At 47.7% G+C, this 13572-nt stretch overlaps 1 protein-coding gene across 1 annotated transcript in view; it reads left to right on the top strand.

The window, feature by feature from the left end:
* SMPD2 (sphingomyelin phosphodiesterase 2) overlaps positions 1-13572 on the top strand; it is a 178693-nt gene that overhangs the window by 122528 nt on the left and 42593 nt on the right. Inside the window, exon 9 of the mRNA XM_078644323.1 lies at positions 11485-11589. Within this exon, the coding sequence (XP_078500449.1) occupies positions 11485-11589 (105 nt within the window). The remainder of the gene's footprint in view (positions 1-11484; positions 11590-13572) is intronic.

The raw sequence follows: 13572 nt of genomic DNA, 5'->3' as shown, positions 1-13572 counted from the left end.
AATTCTTGAGCACGTGTTCTCTAACAATCAAATGGAGCCGCCCTTCCCAATCGTTCACTGCGCTACACACCATCCAATCCTCCAGTGCAGTCCAACACACATCCACAAACTCCTCCCAGGACTGGTGGGACAGTTTCTTGCTGCCCCTAAATTTTAACCCATACCCCTCTTCCAGGGAATCGGGCACCATCCCCTGAGATCTGGGAGTGGGACTTCCTACACTGGACGTACTCTCGCTGTCACCACTGGATCCCACCCTTACTGGTGAATCCAGACTACGGAAACCACTCTCAGGGGACAACCTACCCCCCTGAGCTAGTCTCTACATGGTGAAGGCCATTTCTGCCTCAGCCATCCTTTCCTGCGCTAGGACCTTTTCGGTCTCTTACCTTTTTGCCTCAGCTGCGCTATCTCCTTGGCGTGCTCCAACCTGAGCTTCTCCAAAGTCAGCCGATGCTCCCTTTATTCCCTCCTATCCGCCCACTGTTCTGGGGACAAGGAAAGGGGTGGGGCTGTGCCCCGGGACTGGACCCAGTACAGGACTTCCTGTCTATAGTGTGGTGACAGGGTGGAGACAGGGTGGAGACGTCAGTAGCTAATGAGGATTAGCTACTGGCGTCTCCACCCTGTCATCTTCTTCCTCCTCTTCAGAGCCACCACCCTCCAGTGTTATGGACTGGGAACCCTCGCTCTCAGAGTTCTCCTCATACTCGAGGTCCTCCTCCGGGTCTTCACCAAATCCACCACTTAAATATGCGTAGGGGTAATCTGAAAGGTCCCCATAGCGCTCTAAGGCTACTCCCCTTTTGAGGGCTTCATAGAGATACAATTTCCTGCAGATGTTGCCTACTGTGGGTATCACACTTTTTCTGCAGAAGTCCATCACCTCCTGCTCAGTGTACTCCAAAAGGTCATCCTCATTGCAGGTTAACCCCATCCTGACGAGATACACCTGTGATACACCCCCCACAGTGCAACAGGGGAACAATTCCAAAATGACACTTACAGGAGGAACGATTATCAGAAAAACAATCCCCAAATCTGTGATTATTCTAAGTGCACCATTTGCAGTGCAACCAGTTGTCACTGTGGTAGTGCGCAAACACAAGCCCTATCCCACCGCTGCCACCAATGTTAGAAACGGGATAGCGTGGTGCGGAGCAGGTAGGCTAAACCAGGAGCATTGTGTAAAGCATCCGCGCAGCCACTCACAAGCGACACACTAGGCACACTACAAAAAGAGACTCCACACCAGGTTGCATGTAAAATAACTTGTGTATTAGGTAAAACACATTAGAATGCAATCACAGGTACAGGTCTACCGTGCCAGCTGGCACTGGGTAGCAATTCATAGGGGGACTATTTGCAACGCAGGGCCAATCGGGCCGCTGCCAGAACCATCACCAGTCCGAGAATACATGGAAGTCCATAAGCAATAATAAGTGTAATCAGTCCATCCATACGGCTCGAATAATGAACTTAGCATCATCACATTAGCCTAGATCAGAGTGGGCAGGAACATGTGAACATTAGGCACACTCCCTTAGCAAAACAGTATGCATGGAAACCCTTAGGCTTTAAAACACATTACACATTTTATCAGTATGCGTCACATTTGCATAAACACCTGAAGCTCCTCATTTGGCATAAGCATTATCATTTGCATACCTGCCTTAACCCTAAATCATGCTGGGGCATAAAGTACATCAGCAACAACTGGGTAACAGCCAGTATCTTCTGGCAGGACCATGCACGTAGCGCTACTGCCATACGCATTTGGCGTGAACATAAAACCCCACCATATTAGTATTAGGCATAGAAACACATTAGCATGTGTCATCTGGGTGGCATGAAACCATTAGGCCGGAACATCTGCAGTAGGCATTGGCAGGGCATAAACACATTAGCATGTGGCAGCTCTTTCGCAGAAACACAATAGGCCTAAAATCAGCGCTGCAAACCTTTGGGAAAAGCATTAGGCATCATCCTAGGTACAAATGCATTATGCAACCATATTACGCAAGAAATAATATGGGGCAATAGGCCTCGCCAGCATAAACGCAGTTCGCCCCAATCGGGGGCACAACACTCTCAAACTGGCCCCCAGTCCCACTGGCCTCTCAGGGGCTCAAATGCCCTATGTCCCCCAAAGCCAGAGCTGGCTGCAAGGGAAGCGAAAACAAAGGTGCGCAAAGTGCTAGGGCAGGAGGGTCTCTCACTCCTCTCTCTTTCCTCCTGAGTAATCCAATGACCCCAATGCGTTGCAGATGCCTGCGCACTCACGGGGGAGCTGGGGATAAGGCCCAAAACAGCAATGGCACTATACGAGCCGAAGAAGCCCACTTGGACTCCCAAACCAACAATTGCCAATTAGGTGCAGCTGTCCCCTGTCCGGCAGGGCAGCTGTGTACTGTACAATCAGGGCCGGTAAAGCTGGAGCCCCCCTCTGGGACTCGATAATCAAAGTATTGTGGCCCCCAACGTAGCAACTCCCTGCGCTCTCGCAGGGCAGCTGTGAAACCAGCACGGGCACCACGGGACCCTCAGTGCGGCCACAGGAGGGAGGGCACCAACAATGTGCCCCAACTCCACCCTCAACAGTAAAGCCTGAGCCCCACTCACCGGTACTCCTCTTGAGGCCTCTGCTGGTCACCAGGCTCCTTCAGGCAGGGGACAGGCACCGGTGTGTCTTGACCATCCCCCGCTCTGCCAGGACCTCTGTGGACGTCTTCCTCCAGCCGTCACGTCGGGACTCTGACCAGCCCAGCACTCGCGCAGGCTTCCCCTCTACTCACAGGGGTCCCGCCAACAGCAGCCTCTCTTCTGGCTTCACCCGGGTCCCCCCCCCGGGACCCGGGACTTCGATCAGGAGCTCGCGAGGCTCCGGACTTCCCGCTGCCGGTCTAGTCTTGCGGGGCTTCCCTCTCCGTCCGGGAGCCCAGCCCACAGTGCAGCGTCACCCGGCCTGACTTCTTGATTGCTGCGATCGAAGCGGCTTCCTCCTCGTTCTCGGCCCGGGCGCGGTGGTGACTTCGGGCAGTTTAGAAGTGCGGGGTGGGATCCCGCCTTCAAATAAAGACACTCACTGGGGTAGGCTCCCGTTACACTGTAGCACACGGCGGGGTAGACACCCGCTCCTTCTGGTATGATTGCGGGGTTGGCACTCGCTTGTTTCAAATAAACAAAGGTGGCAATAACGCAGGGTGGGCACCCGCGAAGGCGGAAACATTTCGGGTTGGGCTCCCGCTGTACTTTTAAAACAACCAGCTCTCCCTGGCAGCACGCGCTGCAGGACCCACACACCTTCTTCGCCTGGGCAGGTGCTAGAGGCAGCGATCACGAGGCGCTAGATGGCTCACAGTCCCAGGGTCCCACTGAGTAAAGTAGCGCCCACGCTCCTCACCTCTTTGGAGTCCAGGCAGACAGATGTTAGCGCTCAGGAGAGCAGGCAGGCAAGGCTGTGCAAGATCAGCAGACAGTGGGCACTCATCAGTACAGGACAGCAGTTCCTAGAAACGGTCAACTCCCATACAGTGGCACTCCTCCTGGCATAGCAGTCTTTATTCCAGTGAAGGGCTCTCACTGGCCCGGTGAACAGCGGAGGGGTACAGGTGAGCACAGGGGCCACCACACAGGCCCTTGCGGCGGTACCTCCTTGCAGAGTGTCCCCTCTCAATTAAAGTCCATGTACAGTCTGTCACATGGAGGCACAGGCTCCCTATATATACCCCTCTCACCCTACCTACCAGAAAGGGCTAGAACCTTCTAGAAGGCTCTCTGGGGAAACCAGTCCCAACTGGTTTTGGGGGAGGTGTAGAGCACACTGTCTGCCAGGCTTCCCGCCAAGAGCTGGGAGCTGGACGACAGAGACACACAGACAGGGTGACATTTTAAAAGGGACATTTCTTACAATGGTGAAAATAAACCTGCGTTCACCATTGTGCAGTATTTAATATTCGCAGTTCACCCACATTCCAAACATGGCATATCTTTTCTCACCCATGGGGGGGGAGGGAGGGGTGTTCCTAATGTAAACCCATGGGAGGCCGACAGCACACACACTGCCCTCACCTCCTAGGGGATCAAAAACTCATCTGTGGTGGCAGGCTGGACTGGACCAGCAAGCACACTAGAGGGCTAGTAGGCTTATAGTTTTTCCATAGTACTCATATATACTTTTCTGGAAATTACCTATCTACAACTCAAACTTAATGAGAAACTAGACTAGAAATGGTTGACCATGGAAAGGCTACATTTGATCCTGGCTAAGGTCCAGACCACTGGAATGAAGCGCCAGGGTTGGCAAAATAAGGGAACAAGAATTGGAAAATTATAAGGAACAGTCTTTGGTAGGTTCATATTGTTATTTTCACAGCAATGTAATATGTGTTTGTGCGCGAGCAGCATAGCACCTCATTATAACTAACTAACACCTGAATACCGCAATCAACAAGATAAAGCTGACTAGTTAACCTTAGTTAAAATCCTGCCACTACGTGGAAACAAGTGCAGCACTTAGTATCTTTTAAATTATTTGAGCTAGAAGCATGCTGCACTCAAAATACTAGGGATGTTGTATGTGGACCTATAGTAATTTTAAGTTGGTGAAATAAGAGTGAACTGCTCTATGAAATGTAGCAAAGTGGTCCTGTAGGAGGAGCATAGATAACTTGTCCTTCTCTGCCATCTTCAACAAATATTGGGAGAGTCGGTGGAAATTTTGTAAGGACCCAGTGCCTAAATGAGTTGTATACAAGAGTGCAACTGAAAGAGTTGTTTATTGTGGCACAGTTTTCTAGAACAACGTAAAATTTAGATAATCGGGAAACCTTCAGGGAGCATTGCTGGGACCATAACTGTGAGAGTGTTTGATGCATGCTTGCATGACTAGTACATGCCTCTGTGGGGGAAAGAGGTGTTAGAGGCATATGAGCTGCAGATTGTACACTCTGCATTAGATCGCCACCTGGTGTTGGGCTCGGATGATTGCAGGTTGTTGTCTTCTTGGAAGAAGTCTTTGTAGTCACGAGATAGGGGACTACTCCCTTGGACAATACTGTGCATGGGCATCGGCTCCATCCTTAGATTGTTTTTTCCGCCATTGGGTTCGGATGAAAGTTTCTCCGCTCCGGCTAGAAAAACACTTTTCTGCAACTTCGAAGCGCAGAACTCACACAAACTTCCAATAACTACCTTCGTCATCGACTACAACACTTTTCCACACCATCGTTTCCATTCCGGTCATCGAAGTGGGCCGTTAGGTCTATCGACACCGTGCGGCCTACACCACATAGTAAGAACTTCGTTCAAGAGATGCCCGGTATGTCAAGCAAAGTTTCCACATAGCGACCACCACGAGGTATGCTACCTTTGTCTATCACCGGAACACTTGTCAACCTGCACAGCTTGTGTATCCTTCCGATCAAAGAAATCCATCCGGGATCGGAGAGCACCTCAACACGAAATGAGGAGATCAGCTCCAGTACCGGAAGACATCTTCGACGAAGAGGTTCCCCATGTTCCCGAAGAAGACTCACCTTATCTCCAGATCGTATCTGAGGAGACGACTCAGATGACTCCATTCCATCGGGTCAGCGCGTGAGTACTACTGCCCCTGCACCACATATTCTGCCCAAACCGAAGGCAAAGGTCAGCAATCCGCCCACAGGGCCCAGTCGAGACCGAATACCTGCTTCAAAAGCCCTGCAACACCGAGCAAGCCTCTTCCATGGGCACCAAAAAATAAAGACGCCTCGGCGCCAAAGCCAGAAGACCCTTCGGCACCGAAGCCAAAAGACCCGTCGGCATCAAAGCCTAAACCAGTACCGGCACCGAAACATAAAGACGTACCGGTACCGAAAGAAGCACCGGCTCTGAAGCCGTCTACTTCTACACCTTCGACGCCGAATAACTCAATGCCCGATTCCGAGGTGTGCAAATTCTCGAACATGCCTACAAAGCCGAAAACAACACCTTCGGTACCAAAAAATATGCCACAGGACGTTATAACACCTCCCAAGGCTAAAGACACACGACATCCTCCTCTGGAAGCGAATAAATCGACGCCTACATAGACCCAAAAATAGGTCATGTAGGTGCTACACCTCACAAGAGACCAGCAGATGCACCACCCACACCTGGGGTTCCTGCCAAAAAGAAGGACTGTGCAACATCTCCAATGCACCCTTCCTCTCCTATACCGTTCTCTCCTTCTCCTGTTCCTCCTCACATATCGCCTCAAATCTCTCCTGTACATTCTCCGTTATCATCACATTCCCCACAGCAGAATGATGATGAATACAATTTGGGTGGAGGGGAGGACATGCAAGACCCTGATGCATACCAGGTAGATGAGGGTGTATGGGATTTTTCAAACCCCAAAAATGTACCTATATGGGATTTTACAAACCCACAAAATGTGCCTGACATCCCTGAACCTCAGTCATACCCATCAAAGCCTTCCCCTCCGGAAGATAACATTGGTTTTGTTCAGCTGTTAAACAGAGCTGCTGTTTACCATGGAGTCCCTATGCATTCGATAGCATAGAAGAGGATTTTCTCCTAGATACCTTTGAGCAGTCTGAACGGTCTGCTCAAATTCTTCCCATGATCAAGGGGGTTATAAAACACGCTCCAGAGGTATTTAAAGACCCTGTACGCTCTAGAATATTAAACCCTAGAATCGAGAAAAAATATAGACCAGCACCCACAGATCCCGTCTACATTAAAGAACATCTGCCACTAGACTCATTAGTTGTGGCCAATGCTAGGAAGAGGGCAAACTCTCAAACTTCTGGCGAAGCACCCCCACCTGACAAAGAATCAAAAGTAATTGACGCGTCATGTAAGAGAATAGCTGCACTAGCTACAAACATCTGGTGTATAGTAAATACACAAGCCCTCCTCTCTCGTTACGATAGGGATCATTATGACCAATTAGAAAAACTACTTGAGCACCTACCAGATCAGTATAAGGATCAAGCAAATGACCTTATACAGGAAGGCAAATTAATATCCAATGCCTCAATAAAATGCGCGCTAGATGTCGCAGACACAGCATCTAGAGCTGTAAACACCAGTGTCATACTCAGGAGACATGCGTGGTTACGCATTTCAGGGTTTAAACAAGAAGTGCAAACCACCATTTTAAACCAACCATTTCATCAGAACCAGTTATTTGGCCCAGAAATAGACACTACGCTGGAAAAAATGAAGAAAGATACAGACACCCCAAAGTATATGGGGGCTTTACAGTCCACACCATCTAGAAGCTCCTTTCGTCGCTCCTCGTACAGAGGAGGCTCCAAACAAACTGGAGCAGACACTACAACATCTTTCAAATCCCAAACATCCTCTAACAAGGGATACTTTAGAGGAGGATACAGAGGCAATTATAACAAAGGAAGAGGTCGCGATAACAATAACAACCGATCCTCTTCCGCCACAAAACAGTGACTTCCCTCTGCTCCCACCACAGCATTCCACTCCTGTAGGGGGCAGATTAACACAGTGCCTAACTGTCTGGAACTCCATTACAACAGACACGTTGGTAAGACAGACTATCCAACATGGCTACTGCCTGGAACTTACAAAAGGGGGTGGTGATGGATACTTTAGCCGCCATAAGTGTGGCTGGGTATGCTCAGATGTGAGACCCTTGCTCACTTTGCCACTGGATTCAAGCAAGCCGGGCTGTAGACGGCTGTAATGCCAGAAACCGGTCCTCGGAAGCTTGTTTCTGGTCCAGGGAAGGCATGGCTTGGCAGTTCGGGCTGGACTGTTCCCTTGAGGCACAGGGTCAGACTGATTTGCATATAGCCATGTCTGAACTGGGGTGGCAGAGTGGACTAAAGAACGGTGATGGATCAAACCCAGATCTTTTGACTGGGTGTGAGTGTTTGATTGGTTCAGATGCTCCGTCCATCACCACCCCCTTTTGTACCGCCTGGAACTTACAGCAACCCCTCCACACATACCTAACAGGCAGCGTCCAATGTCTACAGACCATCTGACTCTGCTTCAACAGAAGGTTCTATCACTTCTACAAAAAGATGCTTTTCAGATAGTCCCTTTAGAAGAACAAGGAACAGGGGTTTACTCACTGTACTTTCTAATTCCCAAAAAGGACGGAACACTAAGGCCAATTCTCGACCTCAGGCCCCTCAACCATTACATACAATCAGATCATTTTCATATGATCACTCTACAACAAGTGCTTCCACTGCTGCAACAAGGTGACTTCCTTAGGACACTAGATCTATAGGACGCCTACTTCCATATCCCCATACATCCTCCCACAGAAAGTATCTAAGGTTTGTACTGGAAGGACAACACTACCAGTTCAAAGTCCTCCCATTCGGAGTGACAACGGCGCCAAGAGTATTCACAAAGTGCCTAGCAGTGGTAGCAGCACATCTCAGAAGACAACAAATGCATGTCTTCCCTTATCTGGACGACAGGCTCATAAAAGCCAAGTCATTCAATCAGCGTGTTCAACACACACATCAGACAATTCAAACATTGCACGACTTAGGGTTTACAATAAACTACACCAAGTCGCACCTGCAGCCTTCACATGTACATCAGTATCTAGGGGCTACAATAAACACGTCTACAGCTCTAGCGTATCCCAGTCCAGCAAGGATACAGAGCATTCAAGCCTTAGTCACTGTTTTTCAACACCAGCAATCTCTGCAAGCCAGGGTGTTTATGAGACTAATAGGCATGATGGCATCTTGCAACTTCATAGTACCACACGCACGATTGCAAATGCGCCCATTACAAGAATGCCTAGCACAACAGTGGAACCAAGCTCAAGGTCAACTAACAGACCTGGTGTTGGTAGACAACCGCACGCATCGCTCTCTGTAGTGGTGGAACACCAAAAACTTGACAAAGGGGTGGCCGTTCCTCGAGCCTGTTCCACAAGTAGTGCTCACAACAGACGCATCCCTCACATGTTGGGGAGCTCATCTCTTACATCACACAACTCAGGGCCAATGGACCAATCAACAAAAACTGCTCCATATCAACCATCTAGAGCTGCTAGCAATATTCTTAGCACTCAAGACTTTTTAACTTCAAGTACAAAACAAAGCTGTCCTAATCCGGACTGACAATATGACAGCCATGTACTATATACAAAAACAGGGGGGGGACACACACTCTGCAATTGTCCCAACTTGCACAGAACATTTGGAGATGGGCCATTCCTCAAAACATTTATCTGTTAGCGGAACACCTTCCAGGAGTTCACAATCAGATAGCAGATCTGTCAAGTTGGCAGTCACAACAGATTCACGAATGGGAACTACATCCACAAGTTCTTCAGCCATTCTTCCAAAAGTGGGGGCACCCACACATAGATCTGTTTGTCACACACGAAAACGCAAAATGCCCAGCCTTCGCCGCCAGGTTTCCACACCCACTGTGTGAAGGCAATGCGATATGGATGAACTGGTCAGGCAGATTTGCGTACGCTTTTCCGCCTCTCCCACTCATTCCATTAGTAGTGCGCAAGCTCAGACAACAGTCTCTCACACTGATCCTAGTAGCTCCCACATGGGCACGCCAACCGTGGTTCACCACACTACTAGATCTCTCTCTAGTTCCACATCAAAAGCTACGGCTCACACCCTCCCTGTTAACACAGAAGCATGGAGAAATCAGACACCCAAACCAACTGAATTTGGCGATCTGGCTCCTGAAGTCTTAGAGTTTGGCTATCTAAACCTACCCCCAGACTGTATGAACATCATTAAAGAGGCTAGGAGACCCACTACCAGAGCGTGTTATGCCGCTAAATGAAAAAGATTTGCCATTTATTTCAACAATAATCAAATTGATCCCCTGGATGCTTCCATCCAAAATATCATTTGCTACCTAATTTGGCATATTCTTCCATACGCCTGCACCTTGCAGCAATTGCAGCCTATTTGCAAAACAGGCAACATCTGTCTCTCTTCAGAGTACCTGTGATCAAAGCATTCATGGAAGGATTAAAAAGAATAATCCCTCCCAGATTGCCACCTTCTCCTGTGTGGAACCTCAATCTTGTCCTTACAAGACTCATGGGGCCCCCTTTTGAGCCGCTACATAAATGTGAACTGCAATTCCTAACATGGAAAACAGCTTTCATTGTGGCCATTACTTCTCTCAGAAGAGTAAGTGAGATACAAGCCTTCACTATACAAGAACCATTTTTTCAAATAAATACATCCTAACAAAGTGGTTCTTAGATCTAATCCAAAATGCCTTCCAAAGGTTATCACTCCTTTTCACCTAAATCAATCCGTAGAGTTACCGGTGTTTTTCCAAAACCCAGACTCTGTAGCGGAAAGGGCTTTACACACATTAGAGGAGAGGTGTGGCGCCGCGGCCAGGGCGACTGACGCTGGAATCTGGGGACCACGGTTCGATCCCCGGCTCCGGCGGCAGGTTAGCCCAGCACCATGTGACTCTGGGCAATAGCTCGCTTAATCTTCCCGACGGCCCCCAGCGCCTAGAGACCCTCACGGGTGATTGTGCGCTTTACAAATGTGGACTTTAGATGTTAAGAGGGCTCTCTTATACTATATAGATAGAACTAAATCCATTCGAAAGACAAAACAACTGTTTGTATCTTTCTCTCCTCCACACAAAGGCAGCCCCATCTCAAAAGGTGGGATTGCAAGGTGGATTGTAAAGTGTATACAAATATGCTATATTAAAGCTAAACGTACATTAACAGTTCCTCCTAGAGCGCACTCCACTCACAAACTAGGAGCCTCTATGGCTTTCTTAGGAAACATACCCCTAGAGGACATATGCAAGGCAGCAACATGGTCTACACCACACACATTCACCAAACCCTATTGTGTTGATGTGCGAGCAAAGCAGCAAGCTGCTGTAGGCCAAGCTGTCCTTAGAACTCTCTTTCAAACTACTGCAACGGATACAGGTAACCACCGCTAAGGGAGACACTGCTGCACAATCAATGCATAGTGTGCAATCTGCAGCTCATATGCCTCGAACGGAAAATGCTACTTACCAGTATGCATCTGTTCTTGGCATGTAGAGCTGCAGAGTTGTACACGCCATCCCGCCTCCCCGGGACTTGTATCTGTTCCAGTTTTTCATCTTACTTAGATGCACACGCATGGACATCCTTCTTTCATTACTTCTACTAACTCCATCATTTCCCATCATGGCGAAAAACAATCTAAGGATGGAGCCGATGCCCATGCGCAGTATTTTCCAAGGGAGGAGTCACCTATCTCGTGACTACAAAGACTTCTTCCAAGAAGACAACAACCTGCAATCATCCGAGCCCAACGCCAGGTGGCGATATAATGCATAGTGTACAACTCTGCAGCTCTACATGCCAAGAACAGATGCATACTGGTAAGTAGCATTTTCCTTCTGTTTTGCTTGGGACTATGGCCTGAATAGCAGAATTTTTTGACATTCAAGTGTTTTTACTGATTTTTGCATTCTTCTATCCAGGGTTCAGAAAATGGTTGTACATTGCTGCCCAACAACTGCTTTACTAATCCAAAGGAGCTGGAGCCTTTTCCTCATGGAATCCGTATTGATTACATCCTTTATAAGGTAGGGGTAGGAGACAGTTGGACGCAGTTTAAGGGGTGACAGGTGGGTATTGCAAGAGATGGAACCTTTCTTACGTAGTTCATTCACAAACTTTTGTGAAAGCAGTTTGGAGTATTGGCTCAGCATTTATTTGTGTGTTGTCCGTGGCAGACTGGGGATCTGAACAGCAGAAGTGGGACTAGTAGATTGAAAGCACTCTATGGTCGTAAGCTGCTATAGTCTGCTGAACTTTATTGATCAAAACCACTGCCTTTAAAATGTATGTATTTCAATAAACTATCTGTTGTCTGAAATTATACATATTACAAGGGTTCATCTTTGTTACGAGCTCTTAAAAGAAAATTCTAATGCACAAGGTCTCCTGGTGGAATTAATTCATCTTGTGTTAGTTCTCGTTTTAATGTCATGTCTTTACCATTTTTGAACCTTTCTTCCTCTTCCCAGGTGGAAAGGTATAAACATCCTTGGGGACAGATACAAACAGTAGAGGAAAGTTTACTGGTTGCTCTTATCTTCTGGATATTACTTATTTTCTACCAAATGTCCATCTTAGAATTGTATGAGGTTAAGTCAATACCACTTTATTCGATTAATTAAAATCATAAAAGTACACATATAAATCACATTCAATAAATACAATATTAAAACAATGGACAGAATTAAAACCGTGGGAAAATCATTATGAAGGACATTTACAAATCTCTTAAGTATACAGATACGGGGATATACAATAAAGATCGTGGTTCGATTATACTCATGCCTCTTAATTTCTTTGATCTTACAGCTGCGGTATGAGGTAATTTAAGCCATTGTCAAGTTTTACAATCTCAGCTTTTATCAACCAGTATTATCGTGGGATAGCTTTTAGAGACACTGTGCAAATGTGTGGGCCAGTTGAAGCCCAATTCCACCTCAGGGGCAACAGAACTGCTAGTGGCATTCTGATAGATACTTCTAACCACATATTCCTCATCAATAGAATATCCTAAGGCTCTACACTAGATTTGGAAAATTTCAGCAACAATACTCCTGCGCCCTGACAGGTGGCATTGTGTGGCTCCACATTGGCTTTATATCGACCCAAAAGTGATGGAGCAGAGCCACACAAGTGCCACCTCTGTGTGCTGCGGTAAGTTCTTTTCTTTGCATGCCATCCCTCACAGGCCCAAAGCTCCACTTGCAAATGTTATCATTCTTACGGCAATTCCATCCCTTTTAGAGAGTGTGCTGAAGAATCATGCCACCACTTCAAACTGTGCCAGAGACGCCTGGAGTCTGTCTTCTCTCCACACCACGCATGTTGCTAGGCAACGGCCCGACTCTAGCGTGAGTCTCAGTGGCGCGCACGTTGCCGTCGCGTCCACCGCTTAATTTGGCGCCGTTTGAGCATCTCTCAGCAGTCGCAGATAGACAGAGCCCCATTGATAGGCCGCGCAGTTCTACTGAGGAGGTATGTTTTGGCAATAAGCATCCTTGAGCTTCCGTTTTGGAATGGTAATCCATTTAGCTAACTACACATTATTGTCTACAGACACAGCGTGTACACTGTTCGACTAATTAACCAACTATCATCCGTCGCCCTACACAGCGAGGGTGAGTGCTGCTAGCGTGGTCTAGCGCTTCTTTATGTAATGTCATTGTATGTAGTACTGTCTCAGTCCAGTCCGTTTTTCATGTCTGATTGAAACACAGCACTGATGGCAATGTGTTTTCATTCTCTCTCTTGTACTCGAGAGTACGTTTGGACGGCTTTCATAATACCGAATTGATTTTTTGGAAAAGTGGCACACCATTAAAGGGTGAGTGCCTTGTGAGTACTGTCCTTTCAGTCCTAAACCTTCATGTTGTTGGTTTTAAATACTGAGCCCTCAAAAAAATTTTGTTACAGGTGTCCGCCCACTCTGTTGGGGTTACATGTATATAATGTAACTTAGCTCCTTCCCTTCACCTTTCCCATCCTGATGAAGACCCGTCCATGAGGAT

This window comes from Lissotriton helveticus, chromosome 5_1 (assembly GCF_964261635.1).
Source record: "Lissotriton helveticus chromosome 5_1, aLisHel1.1, whole genome shotgun sequence".
NCBI classification, from domain to species: Eukaryota; Metazoa; Chordata; class Amphibia; order Caudata; family Salamandridae; genus Lissotriton; species Lissotriton helveticus.
This window is presented reverse-complemented; position numbering and strand designations above follow the sequence as displayed.